The sequence below is a fragment of the Ischnura elegans genome, chromosome 9 (genome assembly GCF_921293095.1).
Source record: "Ischnura elegans chromosome 9, ioIscEleg1.1, whole genome shotgun sequence".
Lineage (NCBI taxonomy): Eukaryota > Metazoa > Arthropoda > Insecta > Odonata > Coenagrionidae > Ischnura > Ischnura elegans.
This window is the reverse complement of record NC_060254.1, coordinates 32,343,999-32,368,733: the sequence shown is the minus strand read 5'-3', so window position 1 is coordinate 32,368,733 and position 24,735 is coordinate 32,343,999. Positions and strand designations below refer to the sequence as shown.

At 37.6% G+C, this 24,735-nt stretch overlaps 1 protein-coding gene across 3 annotated transcripts; it reads right to left on the bottom strand.

Moving 5' to 3' along the window:
- Positions 1-897: 897 nt before the first annotated feature.
- Positions 898-24,325, bottom strand: LOC124165562 (carcinine transporter). 3 transcript variants are annotated; one of them, XM_046543016.1, is made up of 12 exons: positions 24,159-24,325; positions 17,134-17,327; positions 15,256-15,549; positions 10,918-11,226; positions 10,439-10,542; positions 9,965-10,119; positions 6,040-6,208; positions 4,958-5,206; positions 4,252-4,466; positions 3,945-4,126; positions 2,873-3,051; positions 898-2,157 (listed from the first exon to the last, which is right to left on the bottom strand). In XM_046543016.1, exons 2-12 carry the CDS (start codon positions 17,185-17,187, stop codon positions 1,830-1,832), a joined length of 2,238 nt encoding a protein of 745 aa, XP_046398972.1. In that variant the 5' UTR covers positions 17,188-17,327; positions 24,159-24,325; the 3' UTR covers positions 898-1,829. The 3 variants fall into 3 exon arrangements, with proteins under 3 accessions (XP_046398972.1, XP_046398974.1, XP_046398973.1); XM_046543018.1 differs by having other exon boundaries at positions 15,277-15,549; XM_046543017.1 differs by having other exon boundaries at positions 15,256-15,546; positions 24,159-24,324.
- Between the last annotated feature and the right edge of the window lie 410 nt (positions 24,326-24,735).

Genomic DNA, 24,735 nt, shown 5'->3' with positions numbered 1-24,735 from the left:
GCAGAACATTTTTTGCTTACAGTCATGAAATGGTTCGTGCACGGGTTTTTCTGTCCCTTTTAAATTAGTCTTTCTGAGATGGGAATGTGCATCTCTCAGTGTCTTGGCAATGCAGCCTGGACTTACCTTGGCATCCATCAGGCTGAACGTGTTAAGATCCAAATAGCTTTGCTCTATAAATGTGAAAACTTTCAGTACGAGTAATGGGCTTTTTCATTCTTGTTAACCTGAGTTTCGACAAGTCACAAGAAGGGAAAATTTTTACAGAAATAGGGAACGTTTTAGGGGTATCTGGTAGTCATATGGTGGGTGCAGTAGATGAGTTTGAATTTATCTTCATTTAATTATCCCTTGAAGAGAAAGCTGCTCAAGCTCTAAGCCTCTACCTGCAGCAGCTAGTACCACTGTTCACCAGCTTATGCAGCTGAGCACTTACATTATAGGTATCCATTCAGAGCTGGTTTGGAATAGAGTTGTTTTTATGGTGAGGTAATTTGAAAATTCAACATGTCTGGGTATTTACCTCACAATAATACTTCTCAGATGTTTGGAGGTTTCAGAGGTCATTTGCACCGTAGGGAGAGCATACAGAAAGAAGGATTCAGAAAAACCCAACGTAGGCATTAGGCTCTTAATACAAGGTAGCAAGGTGATCACAACTTCACATCCCATCTGACAGATGGAGTACTGTACTAGAAGTGCCCCACACTACAATGAAGGAGGTGTCAAACAATCTGTGAAATATCTGTGTCACTTCCAGGATTAGAACCCACCTTACAGGGTGGAAATCTAACGCCACCACACCAACCTAACCCTCATAATGCCAGAGTCAGTAAAATTAATGCTGTGATGTTGTAGATGTGTTGTATAGGGCTTGGGTAATAGACCTTGAGCAAATTCGGCATTATATTTTATTGATTCATTTCCATAAAAATTACAAATTATATTCTAAGATTCAATACCATTCTGGTATGTGGGTGGTTTAGTACACATACAATATAGACCACAGGTTTTTTTCAGATCAAGTAACCATTTTAGCATTATCCTCATATTTTCGAATTGTTAGGTGTTAAGAGCTCGTCAGTGTTGTATGCATCTCTTTACAAAATACACCTCATTTGCAACAGTTCCAGGCTCTGAAAGGGTATTTTAATCCATAGAAGACGATCTTGTGAGAAAAAGTGGCAGCTTTCATTCATGATCTAAACTTAAAGAGCATCCAAATCTGAGCTTCTTTAGCAGGTACACAATTCCTAAAAGCAACTGGAAGGTAAATAAACAGTACTTGAGGACATAATGGAATGTGTTTGGTGGAGTATGGATAAATGCATACCATTCCATGTAATGCATTATCAGTACACTCAGACTTATGGCAGGTATGGTATGTAATGTTTGTATGCAATGAGAAATAGTGGATGAATAACTTAGCTTTAATTATTTCAAATTGTTACTTAAAAAGAAATACTGGATCAATGAAATCACTTCTCACTGGGGCAAAATGATGGACTAAAATAAAAAAATGTGCTCACTTTCTTAAATGTGCAGCATGTCATGAACTTACATATTTTAGATTTTAAAACTTAGATAAACTCAATGAAACATGCTTGGACCTCTCATCTCCTAAATAAAATAAAAAATGATTGCTCCAGCGTAGAAAATATAATATGAAGTGGTTTATGTAATGTGATTTTTCCGTGTTTGGATAATGACTTGGACCATTATTATTTGCTTCAAACTCTGGTATTTTGACAATTATTAACCTCATAATTTTGCATCCATTAGCATATATGTGCTGAATAGAAATTAATGGAAAAAGTGTGCACTCTGCTTCAATACCAGTACGTAATGGTCATAGCACCAGATGAATCCATAGGTGTCTCCATAATACTGGATTGTCGAGCAAGGCGTCCTCGTAAGGATCGTCTTCTGTTTGGTTGTATAGAGCCCAAGGGTGTACGCTCTGTTGGTGCATCAGTTACTGGAGGCACAGAGTTTGCATCTGCATTTGATATTACACTTTCTTGCTGACCACGTGAGAGAGACCTTTCAGAAACACGCCTTGTATTAGCCATGGCTTGCCCAGCTGCTGAAAATTCTTCAAATTCTGTACCGTCATTAGCATTTAAGTCCTCATATGAACTCGCAGGAGAGGTTGGCCTTGAGATAAAGAAATGAAATATTTTAAGTGCCACTACAATTTTGAACAGTAACTTGTGGAGGTTGTTCTAACAAATGAAATAGATACATGACTTTGTCTTAACAATTTCAAAATACTCTTATCTAATTTTACTTCATTGACTTACAGCCACTCTCCAGGAAATATTTCTTAGAAATAGAATTTGAATATGTATTCAATTTTTTTCATGTGTTCTTATGGCAATATTTGTCCGAGCTTGTAAATAGATTAAAATTGAACTACTCAATTGAAAAGAATGCTTCCAAGTATGGACAGTGAGATATTTCGATAGCTTGTCTTTGCAGTGTTTCTCAACTACTCAAAGACAATTCTCGGAAATCTCTCAAATAGAATACTTTATATTTTGTTTTGACAAAAAACAGCTTCAAACTGCACCACAGCATAGCAACTTAGGCCTGCCACCATGCAATTATTTGAGTAATTAGCAAATGAAAGATGTGACTGAATTCAAATCTTGATATTTTTGTAGAAATAGTGCTGAGGTTAGCTCAAATATCGAGCTTATTATATCCAACCCTAATTGTGTTTTACAACCTTAATGGAGGTCACTTATGGTGGCAATATTTTTTGTATAACCTTAAGTTAAAAGTAATTGCTTTGCACTATGGAACCGTGGCCTTATTTCCTTAAGAATGAACATATAATCAAACACCTTACATACCAAGACGGACATACCTTATTGGAATGCATCTGATGCATTCTCTCCAGTTCCAGTCTTTCCCAAACTCTTCTCCCTCCTCCACAGTTTGAGGAAGCCTATGGTGCAGTGTTTCTGGCAGGCGTAGACCAGATAGTCCACCAACCACTGATATAACACCCAATATTACCAATGGAAGCACCAGCATTTCTGATCCCTGTAATCAAATCAACTTTTTCTATACAAAAAAGAGCATATTCCTCTCATTACAAGGTCATTAATAGTAGCAAGAAGTCACTGAGGTTGCAAAAGGTTAATTTAATTAGCAGTTAATCAATAATTTTCTGACTTAAAATTCAGGTATATATAAGTACTTCTGAATTGAGAAAGGTAAAATGAACTTAATGCCATATTCTTCAAATGGGTACCCAGAGGCAAGGATGTATGCTAGGTGGTTGTAACAAAGTAAAAAGGCTAGGATGGGGACATAATAGAGGAAAAAATTCATGGAGCCGAATTAAATCAAAAGTTAAATTTACACTTTATAGAAATCAAAATACCCAGCTAAGAAAAACTTGTCACGGTACACAAATTATCTCATTAAGAAAGAAAAAAAGAATACATATATGTATTCAATTACTTGCAGTTAGTATTGAAGATGTTCCCTGCATAATTTATCCAACCCTAATAATTGCTTTACTACCTAAACGGAGAACACTTCTGACAGTAATACATATTTATTTGTATGAACTTAAGTTAAAAGTACATACATATTTGTATTGCGTTGTGGAATCGTGGCCCTTTCACCTTGAGAATGAACACTAAAGTTAAAGCAAACTTCACTCTCACATAGGACTCAAATTGATTTATCCTATGATATGCTATAGTAGGCATTTCATAGAGAAAAATTAAATCAAACAATCACTCAATTGTTCAATTAGTTGAGTTAGTAGTGAAGATGTCTCCCTCATGAAGAACCACTTTAGGAATATTAGAAAATATTTTCTATGTTTATACATTTTATATGTTACTTAAAATCAATATTATTTGAATTTTTAATTGAAATTAAGTTCATTGGTAAAATTTATGACATAATCATGCATCACTTACCAGGTACACTATGAATGGAATGATCACTAGACCGAGACCAGCTATGTAAGCACTGGCACCAATTCCAATTCCTCGCAGCTGAGTGGGATAAAGCTCCCCAGCAAAAGGATATATGATGAGAAATGATGCAGATATAGCTGATTTTGCCAAGAGAAATAACAAAAGTGTTGCCGTCACAGCATCTTGAAGAAAAAAGAAAATTTGTATGCAAATTTGAAATTTATCACATGCATTGCCAAATTGATCATTTTTACTTTTTGACCCTGAATGACTTGAAGTATTTCTAAATAGACGATATGAGTCTCACCTTCAGGAAGAAGTACTGTGACAATACTGCTGACTCCACTCAGGACCATGCATACACAAAGAGGCCATCTCCTTCCCCAATGATCCATAACAAACCAGCATGCTAAATAACTTGGAACTTCAACTAGTGCTGATAATAAGAAACTAACATATTGATCACTACCAAGAGAAGGGCCATAATAACTCAACCCCACATAAACCATCTCATTGGCAAACCTGCAAGAGTCAGTACACAATTATTAAAACATACAGGACATGATTATTCTACATTAAATGTTTAAAATAATTCTGATTAAAAAATAATTAGCATCCACCCCCTCCTCCTTATTGGGTGAGGCTGTGGGTTCCACAAGCAAAATAGCTTTGATTTTTCCAAGGAACTACTGTTCCAAATTTCATGCTTGCCTCATAATATGCAATTTTTTGCTCATTATCGGTTTGTGGCACTAGCTCTGATGCAAACTTTCCTCAATGGAGAATCTCTGTATAGAATCTCCTCCATATATGTACAGTGAATTAATTATACTAAGGATATCAAGGATATTTATACTAAGTAAGGGTACATTGGATGCTGAACTAATGGGAAAATCTTCAGCATGAAATTTTACCTTTCATGATATAATTTCCCTATTTTTCTCTCGTGTAGTACAAAAAAGGTTTTCAATTTTCATAATCTTTTTTCATTGCATTTGAAAAATAGGACTCACCAATTCAATGTGATCAGAGCAGTTTTAAGCCGCATATTTGGTGTTCTACACAGGGCCATGACCCCAGGTCCTTTCTTGAGACGTGATTCTTCGCTTTGAGATCTGTGGAGTGTCATTTTTTGCTTCAGCCTGTGAACAAATCCACTTGGCAGCTGAGTACCATTCACTCGTGCTAAAGTTTCAAGGATTGCAGAAGCCTCCTCAAAGCGTCCTTTTGCTAGTAACCACCTTGGTGACTCTGGTAGAAACCTTAAGAATAAAGCATATAAACATCCTTATCTCAAGTCTTGCTAAATTTAGGACTGCGGGAGGTCATAATTTTAGCTACCAGCCTGTGCAGGAGAATAGTAAGAAATATTTTACTCCTCAAGCCTGGCCAAATGTCTTGGAGGGAGTGAACTTTTATAATCCGGGATCTAGGACGATCATACCATCTTTCTTACCAAGGAATGGGCCTACATTTGGGCACTTGCTGTAGGCACATTAACGGAGTGGAGCGGGTAGGGAAAAAATACAGAATGGGCAGTGTGATGGGAAATCCCAAAAGGCATAGAGTTAGAGCTGGGCCAGGAGAGTTAAGCCCCTTAGCGATCCTTATGGTGAAAGACAGTGCCCAAGTGCTAGACATCCTGGTAGCAATAAATTTTGGGACACTGCAGCAGGTAGTTGAGTAATGGTCAAGTATTTAAAAATATTTTTTCCACTGTCAGTGTGCAAAATGTATAAAAATGGTCCTGCAGTTTGAGGGTGAATACCATAGGTTGCCAGGTTTAAACTTAATGTAATTGGCTTTGGCAATTTATGATTGAAAAATTCAAAAGCGCTGGCTAAAGTCACCAACAAACATGGATTGCAAAAGGTGCCAATAATAAATAAATCAATCAAAGCATTTAAAATGATATAATTTTTTTGCATCATGAAATCATCATGAAATTCAAAAATGAAAACATTAAAATTATAGCACATACATATAATGTAGTTTAGCTAATGGCTGGTTCAAGTTTAAATTGAGTCTCAGGATCAGTAGTTTTCATTCATCATTTATTTAAGTTTAATCTGAATGTCCCAAACCATTCACTCACCACCAGTATCCAAAATAAAGAAGAAATGGTGCAGATGTGACCAGTGCCAGGCAAACCCAGTCCCGCACCATGTAGGTTATCCCTGCAAGCACTATCATTCCCAGAGTGTAAAACAGGCAAGTCATCACTGTCACAAAGGATCTGTAGTTAGGTCCAACCAACTCCAGTGCTGGTCAGTTATGCCATGATGAAAAATTGGAGATAACTGAGAGTTAAATTCATGAGCTTACTTCAACACCATATATTTAAAAGCTTTCCTTAATACTATGATTACATTGCATTTTTTGCATTTTAGCAGCATTGGGCAACTTGTACTCCACTGAATGTTTAGAATATGGAGTACACAATCATGTGTAGGTGCAGGTGCACAACCATAATGGTGTATTATTTGTACTATTACGTGCATGAGCCACTTTCATAAATTCCAATGTGGTAGATAATTAACTTAGGTAACAGATAATGCTAAAATTTCTTGTCCAGAACATGCATACCATCACTGATGATGAAGTAAATCTTAACCATTCCAATTTGCTTCACTCTCCCCTACCTTATTTCCAAAAAGACAGAATGGATCAACTCTTCTAGTTAAGATGGTACAATAGTTTGGTATGCTCTAAGGGAAAGGGACGTCAATGTGAGAGGAGAGGATTAGGTCAGAGAAATGTGGGTTCACTACTGCTGTGTTGGAGCAATTTGATGCATTGAAGAGAAAGTTTCAAAGTATTTAATGGGGTAAGTATCTCATTAAATTCTCTGGAAAGACACAAGTGACACACCAATTCTTCATTATGAAGGTTAGTACATATTTTGCTTAGTCAGCTATGATGAATTCCAGCAGATGGAATTCGGTTTTATCGGGTGATCTCTGCATTTCTTCAGGGTTTCCTTCCGCGTCAGCTTGTTTGTGGACAACAGTTTCACTGGCTATCCTGCCAGCGTCTTCAGGTCGAAGGTGTCGGCTGTTGGTTTCTGCCTTGCTTATATACTGTAGGTTGGATGGGAGCTGCACTGTGATTGGCTGTCTGACTGGTCGCTTCTCTCTGATTGGCTCTCTCTTTGATGACTCTTTTCCAGGCGCTGTGAAGGAAATATCCATCTTCTCTATTGAAATTCAATGGTGTTTTTTGAATTCCTATTGCTTCCCTGATTTGTCTAGGGAAGTATCGGCATTCCTTTACTAAAAGTTTCTTCTCCTCAAATTTGCTGTCGTGGCCAGGTTCCGACCATGCATGCTCGACGATGGCAGAGAGCTGAAACTGTTTGTTCTTGGTCGCCCTTTGATGTTCTTTAATCCTCACATGCATGGAGCGGTATTTTCCGCAGGAGCAAGGCACCTTGTATACCCCCTCATACAGGTCTTGAGGAATGATGTCCGTGGGCCCGGGGAGGAAGTCTCTTATCTTGGTCACACAGTTACCTATTATCTGGTGACCACGTCATGCTTTTTTAATATTCTGGCGATCCTCTCTGACGTTCCAGCAATGAAAGGGATGGTGAAGTATAGCTTCCTTGATGATTCTGCCTCTCCATCGTCATCACTCTGGTTTTCTATGGTGGCCTTGCGTCGCTTTTCCTCTTCCTTCGTGGTCCTTTTAAGGACCAAATCTCTCCGATAGCCATTTCTCTGCAGTGCCGTAGTGAGGTACTTTACAGTATAACTTCCTTCCAGTTCCCAGTCAGACAGCCAATCACAGTGCAGCTCCCATCCAGCCTACAGTATATAAGCGAGGCAGAAACCAACAGCCGACACCTTCAACCTGAAGACACTGGCAGGATAGCCAACTAAACTGTTGTCCACAAACAAGCTGATGCGGAAGAAAACCCTGAAGAAATGCAGAGATCAAACCATCGCCGCGGAAACCTATGTTCAAACAGTTTTATAGGGTGTATCTGGAAAGAAATGTCAGTGATATTACTGTGAAACAATTAAATGTAGTATCAAGCATCAGAGAAGTCCATTTAATAAGTGTGATCGCTTATTTGTTACCGACCACAGGATTGTAAGGACAGGATTTGTGATGAAACTTGTATTTGACTCCTTTGCAAGTCATGATATGATGCTCTTGGCAGAAAGTTTTTGATCAAATTTTGGGTGAATCTGGACCCAAATTCGGATGACATCAGAAATTTAGCCAAATACGAGCTTATATTAGAAATTAGAGCTTGGAAGTTCAATAGAAGTGGCCGCCTATGGCACACAAGTAACTGCTAACTTCAAGGGCTGACTTCCACGGGAATGGTTCATTTCCATTGTGCCATTGTTGTTGTCTTGAGCTATGAATGAGTCGGGAAAAATTCATTTGAAGATCCAACAGCTCTCTCTCTCTCTCATTAGGGCAGAAATATTTGTCTTCATTGAATATGAGACTGTTCCACTACTGTGATTTTATGACTTCATGCATGGAAAAGTTTGATACATAATGCCATACCATTTTCTATAATCCATTTAAAAAGTTGATGACGTGCCTCACTGCAGAAAATTACTTTCATATTCACTGAAGCATTTTATTTTGAAAAGAGGATTAGGACATAGGTATTGAGAAGTTTTAAGAAAATTAGCTTTAGTTGACTCTATCACGTATGCTTTGCTTTATGTAATCTAAGTGTCTTACTGACAGGTACTCTATGGATGATAAATAAAATTTCATGTGAATAAAAAGTGTGATCATCTCATTAAGAGAAAAAAGAAATCATGAGTAACGTATGCTGAGAAATATTTGTGCATTCCCAGAGGGTAAAAAAAGGATTCAAATCAATTTTCCATCATTAGCAGAAGTACGTGGGAAATAATTGTAGTAAAAATAATTTTAAAAATTATTCTCATTCACTGGTTTACAAAACTCAAACTTTTTACAGCTATACATTTTAAATTTCTAAACTTCATGAATTGTAGATTCATAGCTAAAACTGCCTCTATTAGACCAGTTTTTCATGAAAGTGGGCCACTATCACAGTGAGGGGTTCCCAACCTCCAATACTTTCAAGGGAAGAATCTTAAGTGACAGTGCCCCAAATTATATTCTGACAATGGCTTTGCTGGACCCTTGTATCTGTCACAAAGGAAAAACTTTCACATCAGTGATGTAGTCCAGCCACCATGATATCAAATATGAATTCCTCAAAATGAACCCCCTAATGCAGATGACAGCATGGACTCTCTAAAATGAAATGCCCCAAAATGAAAAAAAAACTCCCTCCTGAAGACTACATGACAACCTACCAACTACATTTTATCTGGGCTGGAATTAGAATCACACTGACAGTCTTATTAATGATTTGAAAAATGCTTCCAACCACTCAAGGTTGATAACAAGCTAACTCTATTGGGCTTGTGCGGTGGGCAAAAGTAGCATATGCGCAGGAATGGCCAAATATGGACTGAAGAGCCAATTTCCACTACCATAAAATTTAATACTCTCTATGTATACTATAGAAGTGCTCTCTATGTAGTTAAATACACGTTTAATCTTTACTGATTAGAATTTTTCGTCCCATGCATAAAAATGCCCATCATCACTCCAATGAGTCATACCATTTTTCTTTGAGGATGGAGGGAGCACGCTTGCTGAGTTGGGCTTGTTTGGACAATAAGTACTTCCAGCCCAGCCTCTTAGGTTGACAAACCATGCTACCAAAGCAGGTTTTGTGGCCGATAATCCACTTGTCCAATCAGGGGGGAACAGGCATCCTTCTCAGGTCCAACATTTCGTTCAGCTGCCATGTCAGAGCAAGATCAAAGCAAAAAATATTTGCTGAATAATATTTTCCAGTGGTGTGCAAAAACCCTAGGGCAATTGGCGTCTCTGATACAGGAACATTAGACGGGGTATCTCAAGGCAATGCAAGAGGACAAATGAGTCAGAAGTGAACTGAGACTGAATAGGTCCATAGAGAGCACTGCTCACAGATGATGAAGGGGGCTCACAGATGATGAAGGGAATCTGGTATATGGCTGGGATGGTGAGTCCAACGATGAATCTGCATCCCGCCCAGGACCAAAAGTTTGGAGCAGCTGCAGTCAAGATGCCACCCAGCAATAGTGTAGCAAGGCAGGAAAAGAAGGAAAGTCTTCTTCCCACTCTGAAAAAGCCAAAGAAAGAAGTAGAAGTAAGATTAAATTTATTTTTGAATAACAAGAATTCATTTTAAATGAGTTGTAATAAAACTTTCATGAACCTTGAATGTATTAAATAAGTAATCCATCATTTTAATCCTACATTTACCTACATGGTTCATTCAAATTTAATGAAATGATTGTTATTTCTTATTGATAATTCAAAGTACATAGTCCAAAGAAATAAAATGAACATACAGCCTCATGTCACATCATAAAGAAAAAAGATGTACATAATTTGCTATGGTGAGTGGATGGAATAAAAACAAAAAAAATAAATCTTACCTATCATTAAGAAGGCCAAACACGTAAACTCCTATGGGACCTCCAGCATTCAAAGCCGCAAGCCCAATGGTTGGGTAAATGGCTTGTTCACAAACTAAATTAAACTGAGAAATATAAATAATCATGAATGAGTAGGTTAAAGAAGTAGAAATAGAAAATTAATATTTGTGAAGAAAGAATTTTGGTGGTTAATGATTCTCAGAACATAATCTGTTATGAATAATATTCTTCTTTCATGATTTTCACTAATTTTATGACTTTCTATGTGGCACCAACGCAAAATGCTCACAGTAACCGATTTTTACCCTGAGTCATGGAACTTACGTACATTTGTGTGCCTAAATCATAGAATAATCAATATGTAGTTCAATGTATTTGATGACTGAAATTAGCAATTCACTTTCTACCTAATCCACCTCTTACATTTTTATGCAATAAAGAAATTCTTTCTCAATTAAATGCTTTCTCATACTACTCACATCAATGACAATAGATGAATAAACAGAATCTGAGAAGTACTCCCACCCCCAATCTGGTCGACATGTAGCTTTAGGCCACTTTGGTGAAGGACGCAACATCATCAATGGTACACCAGCAATTTCAGCCTCACGAGTGAAATTCACATTGTAGCGCAAGCAGCTGCTGAGTTCCATATTTTCAACAGCTGACTCTGGGAGCATTGAAGTATTTTGAGCAGTGAGTGGAACCTCCACAGTAGAATAGCCATTAGATGGAGGAGTATCTGTGATGACCCAGGAGCCAGTTGCCTCTGGTGTTTTTAAAATTTCCTAAGTAGTTTCAAAAGGAAAAATAGGCCACAATAACACATGTCATAAGTTTAAGTACATATCGAGATAAAGTCCTTTATACAAAAAATATGTAAAGAAAAAGCAGCAGAAAATGTTCATTGCTCAATTTTGCCGAAAACATTAGAAAAACTAACTAGATGCAAGTTGGGGAAAGCAAAAGATAAATTTGAAAAAGAAACTTTGTGATTAATCGGATCTCTGTGCTTCCATTTTTTCCAACAGGATATTTTAAAGATAATATTTTTGCCTATATGTATTAAATTGTCTTCATGTTGATGAGCTAGAGCTGCATGTGAGATAGTTAATATAGTATGTACTTATTTGGCCATATGATGGCCTGATGAAAACAATTGTCAATAGATAGGTGGACGGGAGGAAGGGCAAAGGACGGTCCTAATGAGTTACATAAGCAAGAGTATTGAGGATATACAAGAGAAGAAATACGTTGTTATGAACAGGCTAGCAAACGAGAAAGCAGAATGGACAGCTGCGTCAAAACCAATCTCGCTATTTTTGACTGATGATGACTTAAAGAAACAACCACGTGTTAGCTTACGGACACAATGATAATAGGGAGAAAATGGACAGAAAGCGAGGAAATATATAATTGACGTATTCGAGGGGTTTCGGATCAAGTTCAGATCAAAGCGAATAGCGAAAATTTCTCTCCAAAAATTTGCCTCTTTTATCAGTTAACTTGAATAAGGAAAATTTATTGTGCACCAAAGAAAATTATTTTATTGGAAAGATAATGAGTCTTAGGGAGAATTAGATATTTGGTAGCAGTGGCGTAGCGAGGAATTTCATTTGGGGGGTTCCAAAACCAGGGGGAAAATTTTTGAATAAAAGGGTACTAACTAATGGGTTTTAAACTAATTTTAACACTTTTCACAATCGAAAAAACTTCATTTGTTAAAAAAATACTTTGTAAATTCATGATTTTTCAATAATTTGTTTTCTTTTATTAAGGAAAATAATTGTGCTTTTATATTTCGGGGGCGTCCGGACCCCCCAGACCCCCCCCCCTGGTTACGCCACTGTTTGGTAGAATATCTCATCACCAAGTTTAACATATCCTCAAGACTTACTTTAGAATCTGTAGATATTCTAAAGTAAGTCTTGCGTAGTAGACCCACACAGTAGTAGAAGTCACAAAAAAACGGGATAATAATTATGACAAAAGTTTTTGGCACCACTGGATGCATTGAATACAATATTTAATATATGTAAAATAAAGCAAAAAATCGGGTATATCTGAGACATTCTGAGATAAAGATAACCTTAGCAAGGGAGCGAGGGAAAGAGACATGTCCGAGGTTTGTACATCTAATACACATTTTTTCAAGTTACTAATAGCCGAGAAAGCTCTATTTGACAATGACCTTCCATCTCCGAGTATTACGGGGCCGTAAAGTTACTGGTTCGTGTTTCTCCGGGCGTTTTACCTTCCGAAAACATGTGCGCGAAGAGATTTACGCGACAAAGTTCGCAAGTCGAATAGATCGTACCATATAAGTAAACTTTCCACTCGATCAACTTTTCGAAAAAGTGATCTACGATAGGTGAAATGTATTAATATCGAAAATAAACATCCTGCCAAAAGTGAAGGATATATGGAATCACTCTCGATTCAGCGATAAAATTAACGCTAAGTCCTTTCGGAAAAAAAATGAAAAAGTGAATTGATACGTCGCTGAGACAATTATGTCCGATTTCAATAATCCCATTGTGATACTACTCTCCCCATAAAACTCGGGGCTAGTTTCCATTTTTGGGTGAAGCCAACCAAACCAAGGGGCAACCATTATTATCTCCCAACTCAGCTTCTTTTTTTAGGTCGTCCCTTCTACTTTCGCGTCTTCCATTCTCAAACACAACCATAATTAGATTATTCAGATTTAACTTAGATGAGGTGGAAATAAATTCGGGAGTGATAGGCATGGGTAGAGATGGCTATGAGTAGAGTATTAAATCTATCAAGTTACGACCGTAATTACAAATGAAATCATGGTGGTTGAGGTCTTTACGTGAAACGATTGGCCATCGAGAAGTACGAAATTTACGAAAGAGGAATACCTCTACTAAAAAGCAATTAAATACGAAATCTTGGGTGCAGTTGAGACGATTATGGTGAGAAAAAGACGAGACCTCATTGATTAATCACACTAAAAACAAAAATTTACTTAGGAATCTATGATAAAATGGCATTAATATTTAGTTTATTTATTGGCCTAATTTCCCCATGAAGCGGGAAATTGCCCCCGGTAAAATAATAATTTATCCCGCAAACATGGAAACCAAAATATCGTCCAAATACGAATACATTAAACAAAATAGACAATTAAAAAAGACAGGGTTCGAATCCCGATCAAGGCGAATGATTTTTTTCTCCGTGAATTTTCGCACAAATTGAGCATTGCGGGTGACTCCAGTAAAGTTATCACCGCGGCTAGTTCCGGTATACTTGAAAATATGTTATTTTGTTTTTTTCAGTTATCTTTGCCAATTTAAAAACCTTAACCCTGATGTAACTAGCAGAAAATGGAAAAAAGTGAATAAAAAGTGAAAAAAGTGAATTCGACAAGTGCAAATTAAAAAGATAACATCTACCTCAAAAGTATGGATGGAGAGATAATACCGAAGGCGCTCGGCACTTATTCAGATTTTTCTTGTTGGGTGTCATAGGTAGGATAGGATATTTCTTATTCTCTTCTTATTCATAACATTGAGCGACCAGCATTCCTTACTATAAGCCGGCGAGCTCAAGGCTCATCGTGGTCACATTTCATAAGGAATTTCTTTTCATAGACTCATGCGTCGATTGATAACTTGATTTTTGGGAGTAGTAATACCGAATCAGAGCGATTTATTCACTCTTATCATGTGGATACAAGCGCAGTTGTCCTTGTGAAACGAATTTATTTTGGAACATACCACGGTGTTAAATTTCATGATAAGGATAAAATTAATACACGACGGGTTTACTCCCGAATGCTCTGAAGTGCCAGAAGCAAGCCGAAAAGAGGAAGGGCCGGTGTTGCCCAATCAGAGGCCAGAGTTCGAGTGGCTCCCGAAGAACCGCCCGAACCGCACTCCCATATTTGGCGCTTTAGCTTAATTTTCTTAAGGCCTGTTTACACGATACATTAACACGTACGAGTTAATGCCTGTTTGTGTGAATGATTTTTGTGGACCGGAACGGAACATGTACGAATGCATTAGAACAGGTTCTATTTTCTGTGCATGCATTCGCACAAGTTGGGTTGTTACACGGTGCATTTTGGCGTTCATACATTTAGACATTAACCCATACGTGTTAATGTACCGTTTAAACAGGCCTTATTATGCGGTAATGCAAACTCGCGAATAGATAAAGAGCAAATCTCTGGTATTACTATCAATTTTTTGAGCTTTCCACCAAAGTATTAAGTCCCCTTACGAGTTGTTTTAAAGTTTTTTTTTCTCTAGTTTGTTCTTATTCGGTTGAAAATTTTCAACAAATAACGACTTATTTCTATAAAAATGTTATACTGTATAGCCTTCTGAGAAAAACATTGGCTAATTTCCTTTGCTGAAAAACAGAATCCCTGAGATCCTATTTTTATTTAACGCCTTGTTATTAATGAATGCAGCGTGCCTTACTTTTTCATGTTGCGGGTTGCATAAAGTCACGGATGTAGTGTTTTGCTCGACCTGCTCACGCAAGCCTAGAAATCAGGCTTATTTTTTTGCAAATATCGATTCATTTGGATAAGAGATATGTTTGTCTAATTAAGTGCTGGGCAAGCGAGGGATTATCTAAAAGACTGAGGAAGGGACGTGCCGTTGCCCTGTCAGGGACTCGCCGTCCAATGCAAGTGGGAGAAAACCTGTTGGTTGTCTTCATGCATGAGACTGTGGGACATCTGATAGCGGCATAATGGGTGGTTTTCATGAGTGCTCATTAATGCCGTTTTATATGTGCGCTCTACGATTTAAAAAATCATGGCCTTTAATTAATGTAATTACCTGTTGTTGATAAGACCTCACCGCTGGATTTTCCGGGGGTGCTGTGAGCAGGCGCCTGATGTGGTGGGGAATAGGCGGTTGTGCAGTCGCAAGCTCCGGAACCTTACACCATATCTGCTCCGGAACGTCCGCCATGAAGAGCTGATTGAAAGCACAGAATCCGCAGGGTACGCAGGCTGGTAGACAGACCAGCCAAAGGAGTAATTTCTGATAGCGACCGAACTCTCCAACTGCGGGCAGAATGTCATCAAGGTCCATTGGGCCATCATCTGCAGCCTCCTTCTTTCCTTTCTGCTAGTGAGAGATAACAGTGAAAGCCTTCGAAAAACGAATTCAGGCAGAATGAGTGAAATGACAAGACAGCGTTTGATCTTTGTGAAAGTAGTTAAATACGCTAGGTGAATGTTATCAGAAAATCGCTTTCATGGGATATTTTTGTAGGCCCCAAATACAATTGGATTTGTGCCAATTTTTCATCCTAACCTGAGAAAAGCATAACATGCTAACCCTTCAAAATTTTTCTTTGTAGCGCTCATCTAGAAAAAAAAACTTTTTCCATATGAAACATTTCCAGGCAGAGAAATAGGATAATGTCACTGTCAATGTCACAGCCAGAAAATAGAAGAAAAAGGTCGATGAAGGAGAAACTCGTATCTTAATTGCTGCAATGCACCCACAAAATAAGCACATTTGTCTCTTATGATTGATCAACTGTTCAGCTGAATTCATTCTGATTTATACCTAGAAATATTAAAACACAAAGGCCATCCTCTTCCCATCTCATATTCGTCTTTTTCGGTCCAATTTTCCCGGAAAGTATCTTCTTTTTGGAATACATCTTAGAAATCATAAGTGTTAAAGGAATTCATATCTCAACCACAACAACAAATTGACGTAAATAATGCGTATGGCGGTTCTATACATTCCACTCCCGCGGTTGCTTTACTTCAGTTGTCATATCACCTCGTTAGTACTCAGTCTTTTCGCGTGCAAATTATTGTGAACTTCAATCACTGAAACTTGTGTGATCTTTTCAATATCACACAATTTAGCGGTCGGAAAATTTGGCAGTAAAAGTCAATCCAACATGAAACGATCGATTTTCTTCGTTTGAGACAAAATAAAACAACATATCCAGCGTAAACTGTGATTTTTTTAATACGCATTTGAAGGCATTCAGGTAGCCACGTAATCTACTTTTGGCCATAATTTTTCAATGCGAAAGAAATTTTTCATTTAATTAGACGGCGTTAACCTATTTTATCTAAATAACTTCTAATCTCAAACCTAATTGTATCATGCATTTCCTCGAATGGGGAAGACTGCTGCTATCGTAACATTGTTAAAAACAAGATTTTAATACTGCATAATAAATGGGTCTATATCTATTTTACCGACATTTTCGATGGTTCAAGAAGATTCTCGATAACAAACTGACTTGATCAATGAAAAGATTTGAAAACAATGAATAAATTTATCAACCAAGCAGTATATGCTAAGTCAGTGACCTTCTGTAGCGGCTTGAGTGATCACACGAATTCAGTAGGTATTTATTCATTTTGTACAAGATTTTGACAATGTTGGTCATGATTATATTTTGTTAATACTTATTTTGGTATTTTTGATAAAAATGATTCAAATCTAACTTGAATATTATATCTAAAACAATGGCTGTTTAAAGTTAACAGTCTCACCGTTGAAAGATGCATCAAGTGTTCTTTAGGGGTCAATTTCACAGCTCCGACATTTCAAGCTCTTTGGAATCGGATTGGATTGTTTTTGTGAGTTTTCATTCATAATCCATGATTTCAGAGAGCAATTAAGTACACGAAACATACATAACACCACGATTTAAAAGTACACGAATGAATGACTGACCTGATGGGGGTGTTCCTCTTCAGCGTCCCCTGATTCCGTCCTCTCTTTGCCCATGGTGGCCTATTCAACGCGGCGCCTCTGAAGAACCCCTGGCAGTCAGCCCGGGCCCGCTCCCGAGGCCTGCCCTTGGAACACAAACGGGTCCCCTCTTGGCGCCTGCCGTGGTGGATGGCTGAAAACTGAGGTACTTCTATCTGCGAAACAAATCAGTGAACCTGGGAAGTGCATTCCGCTCCGTAAACAAGCTAAAGACGCGCTTGGGTACATGATACGTGTCCCGTGGTTTTCCTCTGGGGATATGATGCAACTAGATTTGATCTATCGATTCAAGATAATATGGTGGTTTCCTATTATTTTTTATTGCCTAAATCGAAAGATTATTACTCCTGGAGTACGTATTTCACGCTTTTAGATTTTTAATGACGATATAAATTTTTCTCAATTAAATGAAAAGTGAAAAATTTCAAGCGCGCGAAAACGCGACGGCTAATTATGAATGCTGGGTAAACTCCGTGTGACGTCGTTCTGGTTCCCGCTGCCGAAAATATGAAGGTTATTTAATTTAATAATTGTATAATCCAAGTAAAAATGCTGGAATAATGAGTTGAAATCGCCCACAAAACATTTTATGAAATTTATTTTTTTCTTGGCTTATATAATACTTCAATTTTTGACTAAATGTATTGATGTTCGCTGTAATATATATTTTTCCTGCGCGTGCGTGAGCACTAGTGTGTGAGCCTGCAAACAGATTGATTATTAGGAAATGATTTCTAATAAACTAATAGAAAATTTTCGAACAGCAGACTTTAAGATTTAAATTAACAAATGAGAAGTACAATTTTATGATTTCACAATAATCACATTTGATTCACGATGCCAATAATTAAGTTTGTTCGCTTCCGTGCTCCATTTCAACAATAGAGCGACAAATAAATGATATTTTGATACCAATTTAGAACGTAGAAAAAAAAGTGCAGAAGCGTAGAGTGTTCAATATTAGAATGGCAGGGGCGTTTCCAGAAATATGCTTGGAAAAGGTGCGTATAATAGGAGATGGTCTCAGCTGAAACTGCCTTGTGGGCGTGACGTCACGGAGTTCCTAACGTAGACGTATGCCAGGGAATAACAAGCAGGAACCGGGTCGTGATATCGCCTTTCCGCATCAAATTCTAATGAGTTACAACAAAAATATCGTTATTAGCCATCAGATTACGTTGTATACTCTTCCGGAATGACCCTGTTATTAATGACCCTATTATACGCACCTTAATGCTCGGGGTGAAATGGTGGTGTGTGGGTTGCCTACACTGGCATTTTGTTCACGCGCATGCGAATTTAAAATTTGATTAAATCAGCTGATTCGTGAGTATTTTGCTGAAAGCTAAATTCATCCCTGGCTATTGGAAGATATAATTAATGGAAATTATATCGAAAAATGGAAGGTTTGAGGATGAATGGAGTATCGCTGGGGTAGTGGTCTCCGCAGTCTATGCATCGCGCATTATCTCCTCAAGGAAAGAAATTCGGTGGTGACCCTGTTAAAAATCGAACGCTTGCCTGAGAATAGAGATAATGTCAATGGAGAGTTCCGCACGTTCCGTGTGGCTTCATTGAATCCCGGTTCACTCTCCGAGAATAGGGTGGTTTCCTATTATTTTTTTATTGGCTAAATCGAAAAATTATTGCTCCTGGAGCATGCATTTTATGCTTTTAGATTTTTAAATTACGATATCTATTTTTCGCGATTAATTGAAAAGTGAAAATTTTCAAGCCCGTGAAACCGCGACGGCTTAGTATGAATGCTGGGAAAATCCCGTGTGACGTCATTCTGGTCTCTGCTGTCGCAAATTGAGATGACCCTGGGGCGAGGCTATGAGCGCTGATACGACACAGGATGCTAGCAGGTAGCAGAGTACCCTGCTAGCTGGTAGCGCTTGGCTTAAATAAGGATTATTAATACCTTATCAAACGAAGAAAACTTTCCAACCTTAGGTGGTTTTAATAGGTGATTATTAATAGATGTTTCCCTGAGCTCTGTGCCTTATGCACGCATTGGTAATCTCAGACGATGTAAAACTCCTATCCTCTCGTGTAGAAACTAGGTCCCTGTGACGTCACGTGGAGTGGCATTGCATGGGTGCCAATCTGGCGTTTTTCAAATGCGGTTAAAATTGACCATTAGCACTCGTCTTAACTGGGATTTCTAAAACCAAATAATTTGTATATTATGAATACACTAATGGTGGGTAACGAATCGCAATCAATGTCTTTCGTTTTCTTTGATGAAGGAAACTACCCTATTAGATGGTATGTCATTTGACGCATTGTTTACCAATCTCCTTTCCTTACGGATTGCTCGGATCATTCTGGGTGCGGGTGGGAAAGCCTCGCCGAAAGCTATTTTTCTTTTAAAACTTAATTTAGATTGGTAATAGCTAGACATTGTAATAAAAGCATGGATGGATTAGGCCAGGGGTCTCAACCTTTTTTTATGCAAGGGCCAAAAATCGATTTCACATAGTCCATGGACTATGTCCATGCATAGTCCATTTGCAAATGGCCACGATACTCCACTTTACTTTTCCACCGCATCAATAAAATTTAAAAAATATAATTTCAAAGTGAAATAATCTTTATTGATTTAAAAGTTCGATCAATCACTGCGACTTTTAACAATGTTTATTTACGAGTGTAGCGATATTTTGTTTCATTATTATTTTTGTATACAATATTTTATTTAGACTTAAAGGGGCCTTAAGAAATTAGCCAGCGGCCCGGGGGCCACGGGTTGAAGACCCTTGGATTAGACATACAAGTTTTTTTTTAAATATTTTAAATTGAAATAGATATGAAACCAATAACAACTTGCGCATTTTTATTGCTGCACATCGTCTCTGATGCTGTTTCTTTTCCATTTTATGAAAAACGCAGAACAAAAATGTTTTTAAGATGAAATCCATTTAAATTGAACATTTAATGTAACTCGACGTAGAGGTTAAATATTTCATTTTGGGGAGGTATAATATTTCACTTCTACACTGAACCTCGATATAAGAGTTTGATCGTTTGATTCGATTGCTTAAATTAGTTGGCGAGTAAGCCTTTGAAATGTATCGGCATGGGAATATAAAATAAATTAACCCATAACGTTTTATAATAAAAAGTAACTAATTTCCTTACTTTCAAAAAGTCTGCAAGAAAATTCGCAAAAGCAACGAGAGGCTCAAAATATCAATTTTGTATAACATTTTTTATCCTCTCGGTTTCGGCAAGTGATCAAGCCCCTTCTGCAATGATTTTATCCAAATCACATTACTTAAATTTATTGATTTAACTCCTCTAATTTTTTCAGTACATTTTATGGAGGTTCAGGCTTGATTGCATGAGATCTTACCATTACAAATTTTGAAAGAAATTGAAACGTTTCCCTATTTTAAAATTTAAAAAGTGTGACGTAGCAAGAATAAAGTTGACACAGGACGCAGAGCCAAGGAAGCAGAGGAAGAAATATGAAATACAAGATGAGCCTCTCCTTAAAACGAAAATAGCAACTAGAAAAAATAAAAATAATGAAATTCGGCTAGGAGGCAAGTGAATGATGTATAATTTCCAACGAAAAATGTTCATATTAACAACCTTTCACGTTCAGCCATCTCACGAAATAAAGGAGAAACATTTAAGCTTCTTTAGGACCTCTCATTTCACTAATGAGAAGCAAACAACGGATATTAGTTGATGGTTACTGAAGACATTTTTGTTAGGTAGTTGACACTATGAAGTAATTAAGAGAAGATGCATTATCAACGTCACACACAGAATATCCAAATCTTCATCGGAGATATATAAAAAAGGATATTGGTGAGAAGGAAAATGCTTCCATTAATATTCCATGCACAATAACATTTGTTTGGATGTAAAAGGGCAAAACTGGAAATCATTTATAGTTTAGTTTTACGTAGAAAGGAAATACAGCTATCCCACACTTGTCAATGGGGTGGTTTCCTATTATTTTTTGATTGCCTAAATCGAAAGTTTATTACTCCTGGAGTACGCATTTCACACTCTTAGATTTTCGAATGACGATATCTATTTTTAGCGATTAAACGAAAAGTGAAAATTTTCAAGTGCGCGAAAACGCGACGGCTAAAAAGGAATGATGGGAAAAGTCAGTGTGACGTATTTCTGGTTCCCGCTGCCGCCCTGTGAGGTGACCTTGAGGCGAGGCTTGAGCGCTGATACGTCGCAGGCTGCTAGCAGATAGCGCTTGGCTTAAATATGGATTATTACTACCCAGAGGCGGATACAGAAAACACTCAAGGGGGGGCACAAAAGATATATTGAGTTTCATTTACTTTTATCGTGATAAAAAGTAATCAAGTCACAGGCAGAGTAAAATAAAATTTTAATTAAGGTAATTATACACATATTTAATAAAATGCCATCTTATGATGTAAAATAGTCATAATTCTGGTTCTGTAATGCTTGGCAATACGGCCGGACCCCTCAAGGGAGGGGCGCGCGCCCCCCATCTGTATCCGCCACTGTTACTACCTTATCAAACGAAGGAAACTTTCCGACCTTAGCCAGTTTTAATAGGTGATTATTAATAGATGTTTCCCTGAGCTCTGTGCCTTATGCACGCATTGGTAATTTCAGACGATATAAAACTCCTATCCTCTCGTGTAGAAACTAGGTCCCTGTGACGTCAAGTGGAGTGGCATTGCATGGGTACCAATCTGGCCTTTTTCAAATGCGGTTAAAATTGACCATTAGCACTCGTCTTAACTGGGATTTCTAAAACCAAATAATTTGTAAATTATGAATACACTAATGGTGGGTAACAGATTGCAATCAATGCCTTTCGTTTTCTTTGATGAAGGAAACTACCCTATTAAGCCACATGGTACTATCTTCGTGAACCATGCATTTTTCTCTACGGCTGTTTCACGAAAAAATGAGATGGAAGTCACCATCAAGGCTTTAAAAATCTATACTAATTCTAGCTCTTTTCCAAATGGGTAAAACCTTAGAATGCACGACCCTGCGCTACGAAGAAATCGTGTGAGTGAAGCTAGAAGCAAGCACGATGGGATTATTATCGTCATGACAGTCCATGCTCCTTGAACAAAAACCCACGTGTGATAAAATCACGTTATTTATCATTAAAACAATCTTCGACTCCACCACTAGCAACAAGAAATATTGTGGCCGTCACAAAATAACTTAGCAAATTATTTTTATAAAAATTGCAGCACATTGAGATTTTACACTTTGCTTAAAACTAAGCTTGCGAGATAAATGAGAAATTCCTATCTCGCAGTAGAACATCTCTTTGCGTTATTTTCGAGAAAAGAGGCTAGAAAGTCAGGATTGGCCTCTATTTTGCAGATAGTTTTGTATTTAGATTTTTGGATAAATTAGAGGATAAAAAGAGCTCGTAATATTTGCAAGAAAAAATAGTCGAGACAGGGGGTTAACCCCGTCGAAGCCTAAAGTTGCCAGTTTGAATCCTGCCAAGGTCGACATTTCCTCATATGAACATTTATGTTGGCTCAAGGATAAAATTGGAGTAAAGGACCGAATAAATGTAGAATCGCCTGTATAACGTAAGATTCGTTATTGCACTTCCTTGCACACAGACGCTGTTGTGCAGCTTCTACAAAAATAACAAAACACGGTTACACTTTGAAATCATTCAATTTATTTCACCTGCAATTAGTACTATAAATTTCGGCAGAACTATAAATAAATAATACTATAAGTTTCGTACGATAAATGGCGGGAGTAAAACCTCTAGTTAAGCTGAACCCGTCCCAGATTCATGGGAACTTACGATTGGCTGGAAAATTCAAATGAAGGACAGACACTTTTCCTATGTTATTCGACGGTAGTAAAGGCTTAGAGAATATGAATAGTGAAATGGAAGGGAGTCCCAAAAACAATGATCTTATTTTGCATTCACAATAAATTATTATTAATATTACGCACCAAATTATGTACGGATATTTCCATACGATAGTCAGATTTGTTCAATGCTTCAGCAGGCATTTCCTCTACCTCGTCTACCGCCAACGGGTATATGCGAATATTTTTTTCTGAAGCAACCAATGAATGATGGAGGCACCAGCAAAGCTACCGTGTATCCACTCTCTAATCGGAAAATATTTCACTTAAATGTAGTTATCGCAACATATTTTGACCTTTTAAGTTTAAGTTATTCTTTTTGAGAAATCGTGCAATAATTTTACCATTCCACGGATTAGTAAATGCGACCAAGACCTGCTTTCGAACTTAAGACACCCTAAATTATGATTGAATTACATGCAAAAACAATAATTGTAGGTAAAATTATCGCAAGAATCTTCAATAAAAGAAAAATTCCAGCTATTCCTGGTCATGGAAAATAATAAAGGTTTAAGACTCATATGTTCGTCCACAACGGCAATGAAGCCAAATAATATCGTCCACTCTTCAAAATCAGGTCACCAACAGGTTTTTAAACATGTGACTCTTGCGGCCTAAGGGCACATTTTAAGATCATACTTGTAAGTCATTTTCAGTCTTCCTTGAATCACAATTCTAACAATTAATTCCTTACAAAAGCAATAAATTATTCAAACGACAAAAACTAAAATGGTAATTTCCGCACTTCAATACAAAACGGATCCTTGAAAATGTCATAACATGTCGTAACCATGGTCGGTAATTGAGTTTTGTGTTAAAGAGTGGAAATTACCATTTGTAGTTTTTATCATGGATATATGGCACTTCCACCAAGTTAAGCCGGAAACGATTTCATAAATCATACAAATCCATAACGAGAGGAATAATCAGAGATGTTAATGAAAAAAAGATAACCACCAACTAAATAGATAATTATCGCACTCAGGAAGAACCAAAATCACCAAGATAGCACCATCGCAATTTCACTCCTTGAGTAATCCTTACATTGAAATCACAATTAAGGGTCCGTTAGATAATTCACAAATTAAGAGTTTTATCAGAGTATTGCGATTGCTTACTGAGGAGCAGACGAGGATTTTAAAGCTGAAATTGGAGGATCCTGGAGCACCAAGCACCAAAGCAGAGGTTAGAATTTCTGTATCACACACAACCCCATAGAATGCTTCGTCCTCCGTCACTGAGGCGATTAGCGGCGGTTGTCGCTGTCGGTGTGTGGTGGAGAGGGGGACATAGAAGTCGCGTGTCGGAGCCAATGCCGACTCCGGCTGATTCTCAGCCTTCGTCGAGTCGTCATCCTCAGCTTTCCGCCCAGTTCATTTTTTCTTTCAACGACCAATGGCGTCGAGGAAAATGCATCATCAATATCCAGGTCATTCCAAAGCAAATACTGGTAACCTTAAAGCCCTACCAGTGTCGACTCAGATGTCCTGATTTTGCAGTCGGATAAGGTAGCTAGGCAAAACAAAATGCAACCAAGGATGGAGGGCGTTTTTCAAAGACTCCTTGGATGAAAAATTATTCATTAACACTCTTTTGGGGAATGAGACTTTTTTATTCATTCAGCATGAAGTTTCACAAAGCGAAAAGCGAATCGATCGATTTTTCAAGGGGATTAATGTTTGACTGATATTAGAG

Coding starts and splice junctions, on each gene's coding strand:
- LOC124165562 (XM_046543016.1), bottom strand. CDS start 17,187: ATGGGCAAAGAGAGGACGGAATCAGGGGACGCTGAAGAGGAACACCCC. Junction 11,227..15,255: donor TGAGGTCTTATCAACAACAG/GTAATTACATTA, acceptor GAAACTACTTAG/GAAATTTTAAAAACACCAGA. Junction 10,543..10,917: donor ATTCATCTATTGTCATTGAT/GTGAGTAGTATG, acceptor TATATTTCTCAG/TTTAATTTAGTTTGTGAACA.